Source organism: Hyposmocoma kahamanoa, unplaced genomic scaffold (genome assembly GCF_003589595.1).
Source record: "Hyposmocoma kahamanoa isolate Upper Pololo Valley unplaced genomic scaffold, ASM358959v1 78, whole genome shotgun sequence".
NCBI lineage: Eukaryota > Metazoa > Arthropoda > Insecta > Lepidoptera > Cosmopterigidae > Hyposmocoma > Hyposmocoma kahamanoa.
This window is the reverse complement of record NW_020653945.1, coordinates 12,289,478-12,302,156: the sequence shown is the minus strand read 5'-3', so window position 1 is coordinate 12,302,156 and position 12,679 is coordinate 12,289,478. Positions and strand designations below refer to the sequence as shown.

Below are 12,679 nucleotides of genomic sequence, written 5' to 3'. Positions count from 1 at the left end.
GTAGCTTGTTTACCTACAAATGACGTCACGCGTTCAATTTGACATTTAGTTACGTTTGCGCGCCAATTTGTTTCTATTTAAATTTTAACATAGTTTTAGCACATTTTAGAGACTATTAAGCTTTATTTTAATAAAATATTATTTTTCATGGCTGTACATATCTATTTTAGTTAATTCTAGACACTTTCTAAAAAATTTTCCGATTCCCTATTGTAGCTGAATAGTTACTCTATTATTATAAATAAGATTCAAATCTCTAACCATTCGTATGGCACAGTTGAAATCATTTGAAGATAAGGAATAAAACAAATACAAAAACAACTTTGTAACTTTTATTTCTTCGATATGATTTTCTAGTATGAAAACAATAGAAATCATATAAGTTTTACCCCATTTTAGAAAGCTTGGAATGTGTACTTTACTTTCAGATATAAACAATGTGTAATTTAGCACAACATTATTTAAACAAAAATATATAAACATCATATGTAGTATTTTCTTTTTCTAATCTTTGACTTTGAGATATGACAGTTGCCGAAGCTTGCCGAAGTTCTATTTTTTGTGTTATTTTGTAAGAAATATGATATACTTAGATGGCAAACAAAAATTTCTTGCGGTGTCAGTGCGGAACATGTTTTAATTTCGTAAAATATGCAGTAAACTTTTTATTAATTTTAATTTCGTACATTAAGAGTTTCTATTTTTCGGAATTTTCTGCCCGTACCGTCAAAAAACGCATATGACAAGAGTCAAGAGTCACGAAACAAAGACTACAAGCAGTTCAGACTTCATCATGCAAGAAAATGTTCGAGGGCAGCCACCAACGAAGACGTTATACACACACTTTTGTATACCTCTGAGCCATACATTACAAGCGTGAGAAAACCTTACAACAATAAATATTTGGAACTTCTTGATGAAGCAAAAGAGCTCCTGAGTGACTACTAAGCTATGTTTTTATGTATTCTTGATATTTAAAGTAGGTACTTCATCTTATTAATCTATAAATTTATAAGAACATGCATGGTTAAATCTAAGAAATTAATACTTTTTTATTCCTTAATTTTTTATAACTATAATAAATAAAATTTGACTTATAAAGTGTATATTATTTAAGAGAATATCTATTTAGGTATACCCAGAAAAAAAACCAGGTAGATATCATCAAAAACACGGAAGTTATAGATTTATGATATGAAAAGGAGTCAAGGTTCCCATAGTGCGTCGCAGGGACTATACCGTTTCCAGTAATACATGGGAAACTGTATAGTCCTTGTGACGTAGTCAAAAATGACTATTCCAAGACTGCAGATATCCACACCCAACGTTTTTAACAAAAACAATAAATGAGCTTCCAATAAGATCACAAAAGTGTATTGATAGCGTACTTGCTAGACCAATTTGAAGAAATCTTGTAATTTTGACCACCTTTATTATTAATACATTATACATAGTACATTAATTTAATTGCTAATTTTGATCTATATTTTAAATTTATACATTTATGTATAGGTCAGGCAAGCTGTCTGATGAGAACTTTCAACCTGGTTGGTATCTCCTGGAGCACCACAGCAATACCTCCTTTGAAGACCTAAGAGCTGGCATGGTCTTTCTACAGAGGAAGGTAAAGTAATTTGGCAATAAAAATTCGAAGAGGCTATGTAGAACTCTGTTATTTTGATCAAAATTGTGATCTATATTTTTTCAAGATGTATATACCAATGAAAGATATATATGCAAATGCATACTTAAGTTGCACTAGGCTTGGCATAATCCCTAGCACTAGGCTAGAGATTATGACCAACTATGGTTTATATTTTATAACACATGCGCATTTTGTAATGTAATTCTAAACATAATATTTCTGAATAAGGTGGAAAGTCAAAAGGAAGGGCAACTTAGTTTCCTCAAGGCAAACACAGGTGCTGTAATGGATCAACTGGACAGATTGGTGCTGCTTAAGAATATGTTCGAAGAAGACCAGCGGAAGAATGGCAAGGAGCCTTTGCCTAGTTTACAGGCAGCTATTGAAGGTATATTGGATATAATACCAGTTATCTAAAAAAAAACCTTAGCAAAACTACGTTACGCAGAGTTTAGTAACAGCTAATAGTAGTGGGAGATGAAAATCTCTGTAGTTCAGCAAAATGGCGAAGTGTTTCACAGCGCTGTGTGTTTCACTTGCAATGATGTCTTAAGATTGCCTATTCACAGCAGATTACTAAACAGTACACATAAAATAAAGTATTTCTATATGGATATTATTATTATATCCAGAGCAACATCCACAAATAACTACGAGTACACTAAACTAACTGCCTCCCCACCAAGGATGTCTAAATATAGACAAGAGCCAATTTACGCACCATGTTAAAACTAACAGTACAATATCATTCTACAGAAGTAAGTTAGTAATTTTTATCAGTAATAATTAAATGCTCTGCTGCCTCCGTGGTCCAATGGCCACGCAGGAGTCCCGGGTTCTGTATGAATAAATAATTATCCTAGAGCCAGCCACATACTTGTCGGCTTGCTGGATAAAAAATGGAAGGCAGTTTCGGTGATATGTGACTTTCTAATTTACCAATAGGTATAATTATATTCTCTTAACTTTGCTGTTTCAGAATCTATAACACTAGCAGATTCTCTCTTCTCCGAAATTTTGTCGCGGAAGGAGAACGCGGATAAAACCCGTGAGGCACTTTCCTTGCTCACAAGACACAAGTTCCTCTTCCAACTACCAGCGTCCATAGACAAGAATATCAGGAAGAAAGAATATGACCTTGTTGTGAATGATTATACTAGAGTGAAAAATTTGTTTGGAAACACAGATGTTAAGGTACTTACTTATGTGTTTAGTTCTTGTGAGATGTAATACATTATTTTACATTTCAATAAATAAATCAGATGTCTACTACGTTCCCAGACTACCATACTAATTACCTTGATAAATAAGCAGTTACCTTAGATTGTCTAGACTGAATGTATTAAGAAAGAATTTTCCTGAATCGGTTCTTTTTTAACCGACTTCAAATAAAGAAGGAGATTCTCAATTGGACTGTATTTTTTTTGTATGTATGTTATGCGATAACTCTTTTTTTTTTGTTGGAAAGATAGTACCTCGGTATGGGTCACATTTAAATTTGAAGAAAATGTTCCACCTCTAAGAGTGGCAAACTAGGAGATGAATCCGGACGAACTTTTTACAAGGAGCTGTACTGCTACTTAAGACTATTGGTTCTATTGGCAATCTTTGGCTGCTCATGTATGAAATGCTTAATGATTTGTTCTTTCTCTTTGATTCTGAATTTGTGTTGTAACGTTTAATAACATTACTGGCATGTCATTTGTACGGGTACAGTATCTTATTCTTAAAATATTGTGCTTTGCAGCTGTTCCAGAAAATTCTAGCTGAAATCGATAAGAAGATAGAGGATTTGAAGGAGAAGTTACACACTAGAATGAAAACGATGCCCATCAATGTCCAAGAACAAACAAAATACATTAGGTAAATTAAAGTACCTATCAATGTGTACACATCAGACATTTTACAGATTTGATAGGGTGGAATAATATTTTGTCTGCGACTACTTATAATTGTATATTACATTTGAAATCTAACAACAAGAAGGCTAGTTTGATGAAAATAGGTGAACGTCATGATGGCTGGTCGCCTGTGGCGTCTGGCACTGAGTGTCTATTCAAGAATTGCAAACTATTTGCTACTATTTTCTACCTTTTCTAAATGATTGCTACCTGTGATATACTCTGAGCAATTTAATAAAATAATTGACCTGCCATTCTGATATCAGGATGGCTGGTCACCACTTTGTTCAGCGTGAAGGGAGCAGATTTTCCAGAAGTATGTATTACCAATAATTGCTATTTGCCACTTTCACCAATTAAAGGTATACCTTCCTATCTACATTAGTTTAAAAAAATATGAACTATTGAAAATTTTACGAAGAAGTGCCAACGCCTGTCCTTTATATTATGGCAATAGATTACTAAAAACTTTTGCTTTTTTAATTTAGTCAGGCGCATCGTAAAATTTTCAGTCGCTTATATTTTTTTAACTAATGTAGATAAGAATCGTATACCTTTAATTATTGAAAGTAGCAAATAGGTAGCAATTATTGGTAGTACATACTTCTGGAAAATCTACTCCCTTTGTGCTGAACAAAGTGCCGACCTGCCATCCTGATATCAGAATGGCCGGTCAATTATTTTTTTAAATTTCTCAGAGTTTATCAAAGGTAGCAATTATTTAGAAAAGGTAGCAAATAGGTATCAATTTTTGAATACACGCACAGTGCCAGACTCCACAGGCGACCAGTCATAATGATGGTCACTGAAAATAGTACCATTCAGTTATAAAGCTTTGCGATATTTTTGACATATACATAACATCTTAAGTATTTTTTGCCTGTTTTTGTGCTTACACTCCCTTCACTTCAGTCAGGATCACAGCGATGCTTGCTTAGAAATAGTAGGGGGCGCTAACACCCAAGCGGGTTCCGCACATTTAGAGAGTGCTACCGCCGTTAATTATATGCGATAATGTATACGTGTAATTGTACGATTTTGTACTTAATGATTCACATTATAATTTTTAGGTTATTAATAAGCCTAAACTGGGAAGGCGACGCGGCGTGGATTGCGATCACGAGCCGCAAAGACTACCTCATGGGCCTCATGAACAAGGTCAAGGATCACTTTAAGCAGAAAGAGGAACAAGAAAGTAATGAGAAAGGTATTCAGGGTCGTATTCTAGAACTCTATTCGATGCTCAAGTCAGGATTGCACTGGAAACACAAGTACTGGAAATACGACCCTAATGGCAGGGACTTGAGTATGATTTCGAGTGCCTTAAACCATACTCAAATCCTGACTTGAGCATTGAGTAGAGTTCTAGAATACGGCCCTCAGTTTAATATACTTTATTGTAACAACAGATACAGTAATAAAATAAAAACATTGTTTGTGCATTAAAGCCGGGTTTTCACTATACGACTACTCTCGGACCCCGTCCATTCGGATGCTACACGTGTAAACATGTGATCCGAGCGCACTCGGACGTGTTGGATCTTTTGTTTACAAGCTACTTTGTGTCCAAGAGGACTCACATGGTGAAAACCCGGCTTAACTCAGATCGCAGAAAAAATTGTTTCATAATTATATCGCACATGTACAAATATAGTTGTAACTAAAAATGGCGGAATTTGAAAGTTCAAATAACTACCAAATGGAACCAATAAATTTATATTCCCGTTTAGTGGATATCTAGTTGTTATGTATAAACAAAAATAATCTCATTTATCCCAATAAGATTATTATTATATTTTTTTATTTTCAAATCATGTTTTCTCAATTCCATTATTTTTGAGTTACGACAGTATTTGGTTTTAATGTGCGATATACAGTGTGTTGTTTTAACTAGGACAGTATGAGAAAATTCGACATCATAAGAGATACAGAGAAACTGTCTTAGGAGGAACCATGAAGTCTTTTTGTGAAAACAATTTTGGCATAGTCAATTTTGGTCAAGCTTGAGTTGTCCATAAAAATGAATAAAATGGACTAGTTTTTTTTTAGTGATGATTCACTCAGTTTCTTATAAGGATAATATAAGGATGTATTTCATTATTACATAGAGGGAGCAAAGTTTGTTATAGTATGACTTTTACGAGTTTTTCAAATGTACTCACTCAGTAGCCCTAAAAACAAAAAATATAACTTTCAACAAGTTTTCTGTAAATTTTTGTAATGTAATAAAATAACGTAAGTCATTATTTCGTCGGAGGTGCAATATATAGAGTGTATGGAGGCGTTCTGCAATAGAAAATGTCTAAAAAGCTATGAATATGAGTGCATTAGTTAGACGATTAAAATAAGCATTTCCACTTACTCTGATTTTTTTAATAGATATTATAAAAAAAAATCTTATGATACGAACCGAATTATTGCAGGCAAGCGCAAACAAAAGGAAAGTGAAAACGAAGGGCCATGGAGTATGACACGAGCAGCGTGGTGTGGGGCGGCGTGTGGAGCCTTGGCTTCGGAACTGAACGCGCTGTGGCCCCTTGCGAGGAGATATTTCGCGGGCGAGCTCGGCGGAGAGCCCACCGCACCGCAGCGACATTCTAATCTTAAGGTAATATTCCAAGTCTGATTAATGGGAATCAAGGAATTTCCGAATGTTATTATACTGATTTTAAAATATTTGTTTTCTTTTTGTTAGATATTAATTATCTAACTATAAAGTATTACAAACTATTGCAGCTCCTTTTTGGACCTTTACCTGCTTTACAGGAAATGATAATAGCAGCCGTGGAGGTCTTTAGCGAGCATATGCGCGAGTGTCTGCTAAGCGGCGGGGGGAGTGTGGCCGGAGGAGGGGCTCTACCGGTGGATGTGCTGCGCACGCGTCTGCTCGCTAACCTGCGACATCTGCGCGAGGCTTATGATTCGTTGCTTAAACTTGACTTGCCTTCGCAGGTATAATACATACGAATGGCTTCATTGACTTACAAATAAATGGACGTCGGGTCCGCGCTAAAAAGTGTCCGAACTTACAGGGCGTTAAAATCGTATACAGAGCGTCAATCACGCTTTAGTCTTCGTTTGTTCGACTGACAGCGCGCTTGTCAATAATGCCGTATTGTGTAGTAAAACCTTGTAAAAATTACTCAACTAAAGTGAAAAAACAGGGTGGTATACCATATTTTCAGTAAGTACTACATTGTGTTATCATAGTTATCATTTAAAAGTGTTATTTTATGGACTAGTATATATAGTATTTAATTTTTTATTTTAATTATTAAATTAATCGTAAATATAAATTACAAAAGCAATCAAAATAATCAAATAGCTAACTGTCTCTTTCCGACTCATTGCTTGCGTAAAAGACTGAATGAGACCCTTCACGTCAATTTCAATTGTTTGAAACACAAGCGTTTGAAATATTTAGAACAAACATGTCATAGAGTCGCTTTTTTGTAATGTTATTATTAAAATATTTTTAGTACATGTTTGTAATACTTTCAAATATTGTTGTACTCTTTCTACGGCTCGGGGTTACGAATCAGAAGACCGAAAATACATTTGCTCGAAATAAGGTTTGCATGAATTTCCATAATCCCGAAAGTATTATTTTAGGTTTTTCGGGAGAAATATGTGTATGGCGTACATTTATTTCTCACGTGAGTTTGGGTGTAATTTGTGGTTGTCTATATGTGTGTCCATGGCACCCGGACTAGGGTTTCCCTAATACGGGGCAATGTTGAGTGTGTGCGTTATTATAATTATTATTATTAAAAGCACTACGGCATATAGAAAAGTGGTGACGTTTTTGAGCGCAGTATAATTTCAGTACTATGCATGAACGGGTTAAGAAAATGGTAAGAAAAGAAAGGAAACCAGAGCTGATGCAAGCTTGATAAAAGACCATAATATTAAAGCTTTGGTATGTGATTACATCAATGAGTGAACAAAAACATTGCATAATAATACCAATAGTAACAACCTTGATAGCCTAACGGTTTGCACTGTGGGCACTGGATGAGAAGTTCCCGGGTTCGATACCGGTAGGATCAATTTAACAAATTAACTTTTCTAAATGGTTTTGGTCTTGGTATTCTATTGTAAGACAATGACCTGGTTTGAAACTAGGGAACTGTACAGAGGTATATACTCCCCATGAGCATCAGAGCAACAGAATCCCAGAGCAGAACCAATTTACAAAAGTTCATTTCCCAAATTGGTTCTACTGGGAATCGAACCTCGGACCAAGAACGATGGAATTTATTCCGGGGCATAACTCAGAACACCCAGGCCAAAACAACTTTCGAAAAATTCAGTTAGTTTTATAGTTACTTGAGCTGATTTTTTACGGTTTTTAAAAAAATTCTCGAGTAACTCGAGAAATCGGGTACGAGAATTTTCGAAACTCGAGAAAAAAAGTCAGACACTCTAGCTTGTAATAAATGGCATTGTATAAAATTCAACATTTACGTATAAAATTTATTTATAAATAATAAAGGCTACTCTATTATACCTATGTTCAAGAGTTTTCACTAGAAGCTACATATGGTGCATTTTGGTAAGTTTCCAGTAGAAGCTGAATATGGTGTTTATTTGCGCCTTTCAATTGTTGCAAGCAAAATTAGGCAGTGCTGCCATGACATTACAATTTAAATTCAACGTTTTAGCTTTTTATATTCCTTTACATGTCACTACGTTTAAATAGGTTGACGTGGGACATTTTTTTCGTAGTTTTTGTATTAGACCCGTCGTCCATTTATTTGTAAGTCAATGACTGCCTTCAATGATATAGTACCGGTGGCCGGTAGTATAAAATAATTCTAAGATACTATCATAATACGAGTCATTGCAATTCAGCTTTGCAGTCCTTTCAAAATACAAGTGATCTTAGTTCAGAAAACAACTTTGCTGGTGTTTCGTAAAGATTTGTTGATTACAAATGCCGTCATTGTAGATTTAGACATCTTCATTATTTTTATTGTTTCACAATTCCGAAGATTGATAAGACATGTTTGCGCCACCATATTCGAATCAAACGTAACTTGTCCACCTTTACAGTTGGTTTAACATATGTTTAGCTACATATACAGGTTTACCTGCATATATATTTTTGTTTATTTTTTTCAGCCACTGAGTATAGTAGAAAAGGTGATATTCGAATACCGCGTGCACGGCATGGTGGTGTTCCTCCAACGAGCTTTGCGTCGGGTTAAAGGGCTCGCTGATGCAGAGACGTGGAAGGTCGAGCAATTCTCTGACTACGGCGCCATCACCATACTTGTTAGTATTTTTTTCAATGATTCATCGACAGATTTGCACCCATGTTTGCTGTCTACCTAAAATTGACGTCCTTTAATTATTTTATTTCATTACAATTTTTTAACTTATTTAAATTCGTGCACAAACACCACTTATAAGATAGGTATATAAATATTCTCTGTAAAAGATTTCTACTTGAAAACTACAACGAATGTGAATTATCGATATTTCTAGCCCCATCTGCTAGAGACATACATGAACGAGGCGTTATCTTCGATCCACAAGTGCGTATTAACAAGTGGTCGTCGCGAGAGCGCGTTACTGGCTGATGGTAGCGAACCGGCCGCACAGTTACTCAAACACACGCAGCAGATACTGCTCGCCTTTGTCGCTGTGCTTCGGGACCTCGCCTTGCAACATGATGATGAGGTGAGCTAAACGATAATGTGCAAGATACCACTTTGCAATATGGAAGATCGCGGAAATAATGAATTATGCTTAACTTACATTGCTACAATATTGTAGTTCTGGGAATACCCGAGAGTGCGCGAGAATTCTTTGAAAGTTTTTTGGCTCGCTACCAGTTTGTACGTTACACAATTGACATAAACTTTATTATATATTAGTTACAATAATTCGCTTCCATTCCGTTAAAGTAAATTGAGCCTAAACCCTTTGCTTAAATAAAAGCTTTGTAAAAAATCTCTATCACTTTTAAACATATATTAAAAAATAACAATTTCATGTGCACTTATTACTATTTTAAATTTTATAGGTTTCTGTCCTGATATTTCAATCCTGAATTCCATTACTTTGGACCTTTTATTGGATTAAGGTAAATGTCGGGGATTACAAGGATTCTATACAATTTTAACAATACAATGTTATTCTGTATTTTTCGATACATACGAGAACATGACATTTTTTCTTAATAAATTTCGATCCAACAAAAGGTAAGGATTGTTCCAAAGGAAGGAATGTTCCAAGTTTGTAACATTAAAGCGTGAAACACACAGAGAGCGGATGCGGGTCAGGTGCGTGTCGGCTCGGGAGCACGACACGCCCTAAATACACGTAGTTAGACTCGCCGCGCTCCCGACCTGGGGGGGTTTAATTTGGTTAAATATTACTTATTTGACATATTTGGATGTCAGACGGAGAAAGATAGTAGACCCCCTTACACGCGCTCGACCCGCACCCGCTCTGTGTGTGTTTCACGCTTAATATTATGCATGTTGTATACCGTCCTGTACGTGTAACTCACGGATGATGTAATTCTCTAATCCGAGCTGTTACATTACAAGCACTTTGTTAGGATCATCAATCAGCCTGTACAGCATTACGCATATTTCGGTGCTTCCAGGCCGACTTCAACAACACGAGCCTGTCAGTAGCGTTGGACCAGCGACTGGAGGACGGAGCGGCAGGCAGCATGAGAGGCCCGGGCGGCCGCAACTGGCAGCAGCGATTACTTATGACCGGCGCCAACGCGCAGTATACGAGGCGACGCACTCTTAGCAACGTGACAGCTGTATTTGACAAGTATGTAATATGCACGAAGTAAAACTAAAACGGTTATACTTGTGACAATCTAATACCCCGTCCTGGGATGTTAACCAAACAAATCCAAAACTGACACTGGCCCAAGCCTTGTGCCCCCCATTAAGGAAATAGAAATCGAAATAGAACCAAACAAATTGTTAACCAGATTACGCGATTCCCACGAGAATAGATTAAAAAATAGGTTCATTGAAAATAACCCCATATTATGAATTATAATACTACTGATTAAAAATATGTCTGCCATCGACCACATACATGTTTTTGGACGTCAGAAATCTGCCATTAACACATAAAGTGATACAGAATATATTTTTTATTTCCAGTTTCAGTCTGCCAAAACCAACACAACCTATTCAAGTTACCAAAGATGCACTCAGCACCCTGGAGACTACTATTGCCGAGACTTATTTGGAACACAAGGGCGACCCATTGGTTGGCACGATTGAGCCCAGCATGTACATGGGGAGGCATAAAACCGATGTTGAGACACCAGTGGACGACGCACGTCCTTACGTTTATGAGATTATCAATAACCTGATTGCGGTACATGCTGAGGTATATTATTTCAGTATATTTTCGAATGTAATAAAAATATTGCAAAATTCAATGGTAATAAACATTGACTTACAAATAAAGTAATAAATGAAGTTTAACGTCCGAGCGAAATGCTACCAAAGCGCTATGCTACATGTATTTAGTACCAAAAATATCCGCTAGATGGCATTAGCATCGAGTTGAAACGCGCAAGCAGTTTGTTAATTCGGGAACATGACATTCGCGGAGGTTTTAATGAAAGTTTAACTTTGCGCAGAGGCAATATCGTAACCGATGAGGTTAATCCGAGGTGCGATTATTGCTAGTTGAAAACTTTACCAATACCCCGCCGTGTGGACGTGAAATACCGTCCGCTATGGCAATTTTTGCGAGGCCTTCAAGGCCTAATTATGCTTCTTATTCGAAAGTTGAAGGAACACTTCCGTAATTAAGATTAAGTTCATTTATTATTATGGCATATTTCTCATTCCCTATATAATATGTGTATATGTTGGGTTATGTTAAATCATTAATTGTTTTGTTTTGTATTATGGACCAAAAATTGGTCCACGTTTATACCGTTTTTTCCATAAATTATTTATTGTAGTACTATATGTGTTAATAAACGTATACGAATGTTATTAGGTGGATAGCATCTGCGGTGCAGCATCATCTCGCTACGTCCGCGACATCTGCGAGACGGTGTGCGAGGAGTTGGCTCGGCTGGCAGCTTGCGCGCCTGTCGCAACCACGCGCTCTGCGGCGCTGCAGGCACGGCTTGAGTACACTCTGCTCAGATTTGCCTGCGCTGAGCATCTTACTAGGAAAGCTGAGTTAGTATTTATTGCATTTAATTATATATTTGTTTATTCATATACATTTTTTAATCAAACACAAATGCAAAACCCCGAAGATCCACCTAATTTTGAAAATGAAGGCGTAAAGCTAAATTAATAGTTTTTTTTTTATTAGCTATAGTAATTAAACGTAAAAATAAAAAAGATTTTATTTGACATGCAAAAAACATAGATTACAAACCATTGTAGAAAATTACATAATTCCTTTATAACAAAATAAAAACGATAAAGTGTATGTATCTGTGAATCCTTTTTATTTTAGAAACTACTTGATGGAGGCATTGGCTGGAATTCCGCCACTAGAAACTGAAGAAGATAAAAAGTATGTACGCCATATTCCTGTAAAGCACCATATAGCTTTTGAATATCATAAGTTATTATTATACAAAATGTATGCACGAGACATCGAATATGGCACGAGACAACCAATTATTTATAGTAGGGTACAATAGCAACAGTTCAGTACAACAATACTTAATTTTATTTAATTTTATCTTTTAATTTTTTTTAATACGAATGTCCAAAGGTTATTTTCATGTTGAGTTCCCAGGTTTAATTTCACCATCCAAATATTTTCAAAGACAATTCTTTTTGTCTTTTACAGCAGGATGGACGAATTAATTCAAGGTTTCAAGAAACGCATGGAACTTCAACTAGGGAGCCTTAATTGCAACATGGAGACAGTATGATAACTTAAGGTGTAAGATACATGTTTTTACGTTTTGGAAGTCGCACAAACGTGTGTCGTACGCAAGATACAAGCAACCGGTGACAGTGTCCGTCTGCCGCAACTGGCGACTGTGTCCGGTTGTCGCAACTGGCGACTTTGTCGATTTCATATTAAATATATGAAAATAGAGTATTCGTTTCTAGTTGCCGGTTGCTTGTAACTAACTGAAGTTACACGTTTGCACTGTGGCTTG

The 12,679-nt window shown here is 36.1% G+C and overlaps 1 protein-coding gene and 1 non-coding gene across 3 annotated transcripts in view; both read left to right on the top strand.

Moving 5' to 3' along the window:
• LOC113233191 (exocyst complex component 2) overlaps positions 1-12,582 on the top strand; it is a 21,640-nt gene extending 9,058 nt beyond the window's left edge. The window contains exons 4-17 of one of the 2 annotated variants that reach the window (XM_026468226.1): positions 1,513-1,624; positions 1,874-2,033; positions 2,625-2,839; positions 3,393-3,508; positions 4,617-4,741; positions 5,970-6,154; positions 6,313-6,498; positions 8,671-8,823; positions 9,037-9,231; positions 10,166-10,344; positions 10,689-10,920; positions 11,545-11,732; positions 12,019-12,078; positions 12,361-12,582. In XM_026468226.1, coding sequence (XP_026324011.1) covers positions 1,513-1,624; positions 1,874-2,033; positions 2,625-2,839; positions 3,393-3,508; positions 4,617-4,741; positions 5,970-6,154; positions 6,313-6,498; positions 8,671-8,823; positions 9,037-9,231; positions 10,166-10,344; positions 10,689-10,920; positions 11,545-11,732; positions 12,019-12,078; positions 12,361-12,445 — 2,191 coding nt within the window. In that variant the 3' untranslated portion in view covers positions 12,446-12,582. Of the gene's footprint in view, positions 1-1,512; positions 1,625-1,873; positions 2,034-2,624; positions 2,840-3,392; positions 3,509-4,616; positions 4,754-5,969; positions 6,155-6,312; positions 6,499-8,670; positions 8,824-9,036; positions 9,232-10,165; positions 10,345-10,688; positions 10,921-11,544; positions 11,733-12,018; positions 12,079-12,360 lie in introns of both variants that reach the window. The other variant, XM_026468225.1, reaches the window with a different exon arrangement.
• On the top strand, positions 11,165-11,303 carry LOC113233459. Its single transcript, XR_003310701.1, has one exon. It is a non-coding gene; the product is annotated as a U4 spliceosomal RNA (small nuclear RNA).
• Positions 12,583-12,679: the final 97 nt, after the last annotated feature.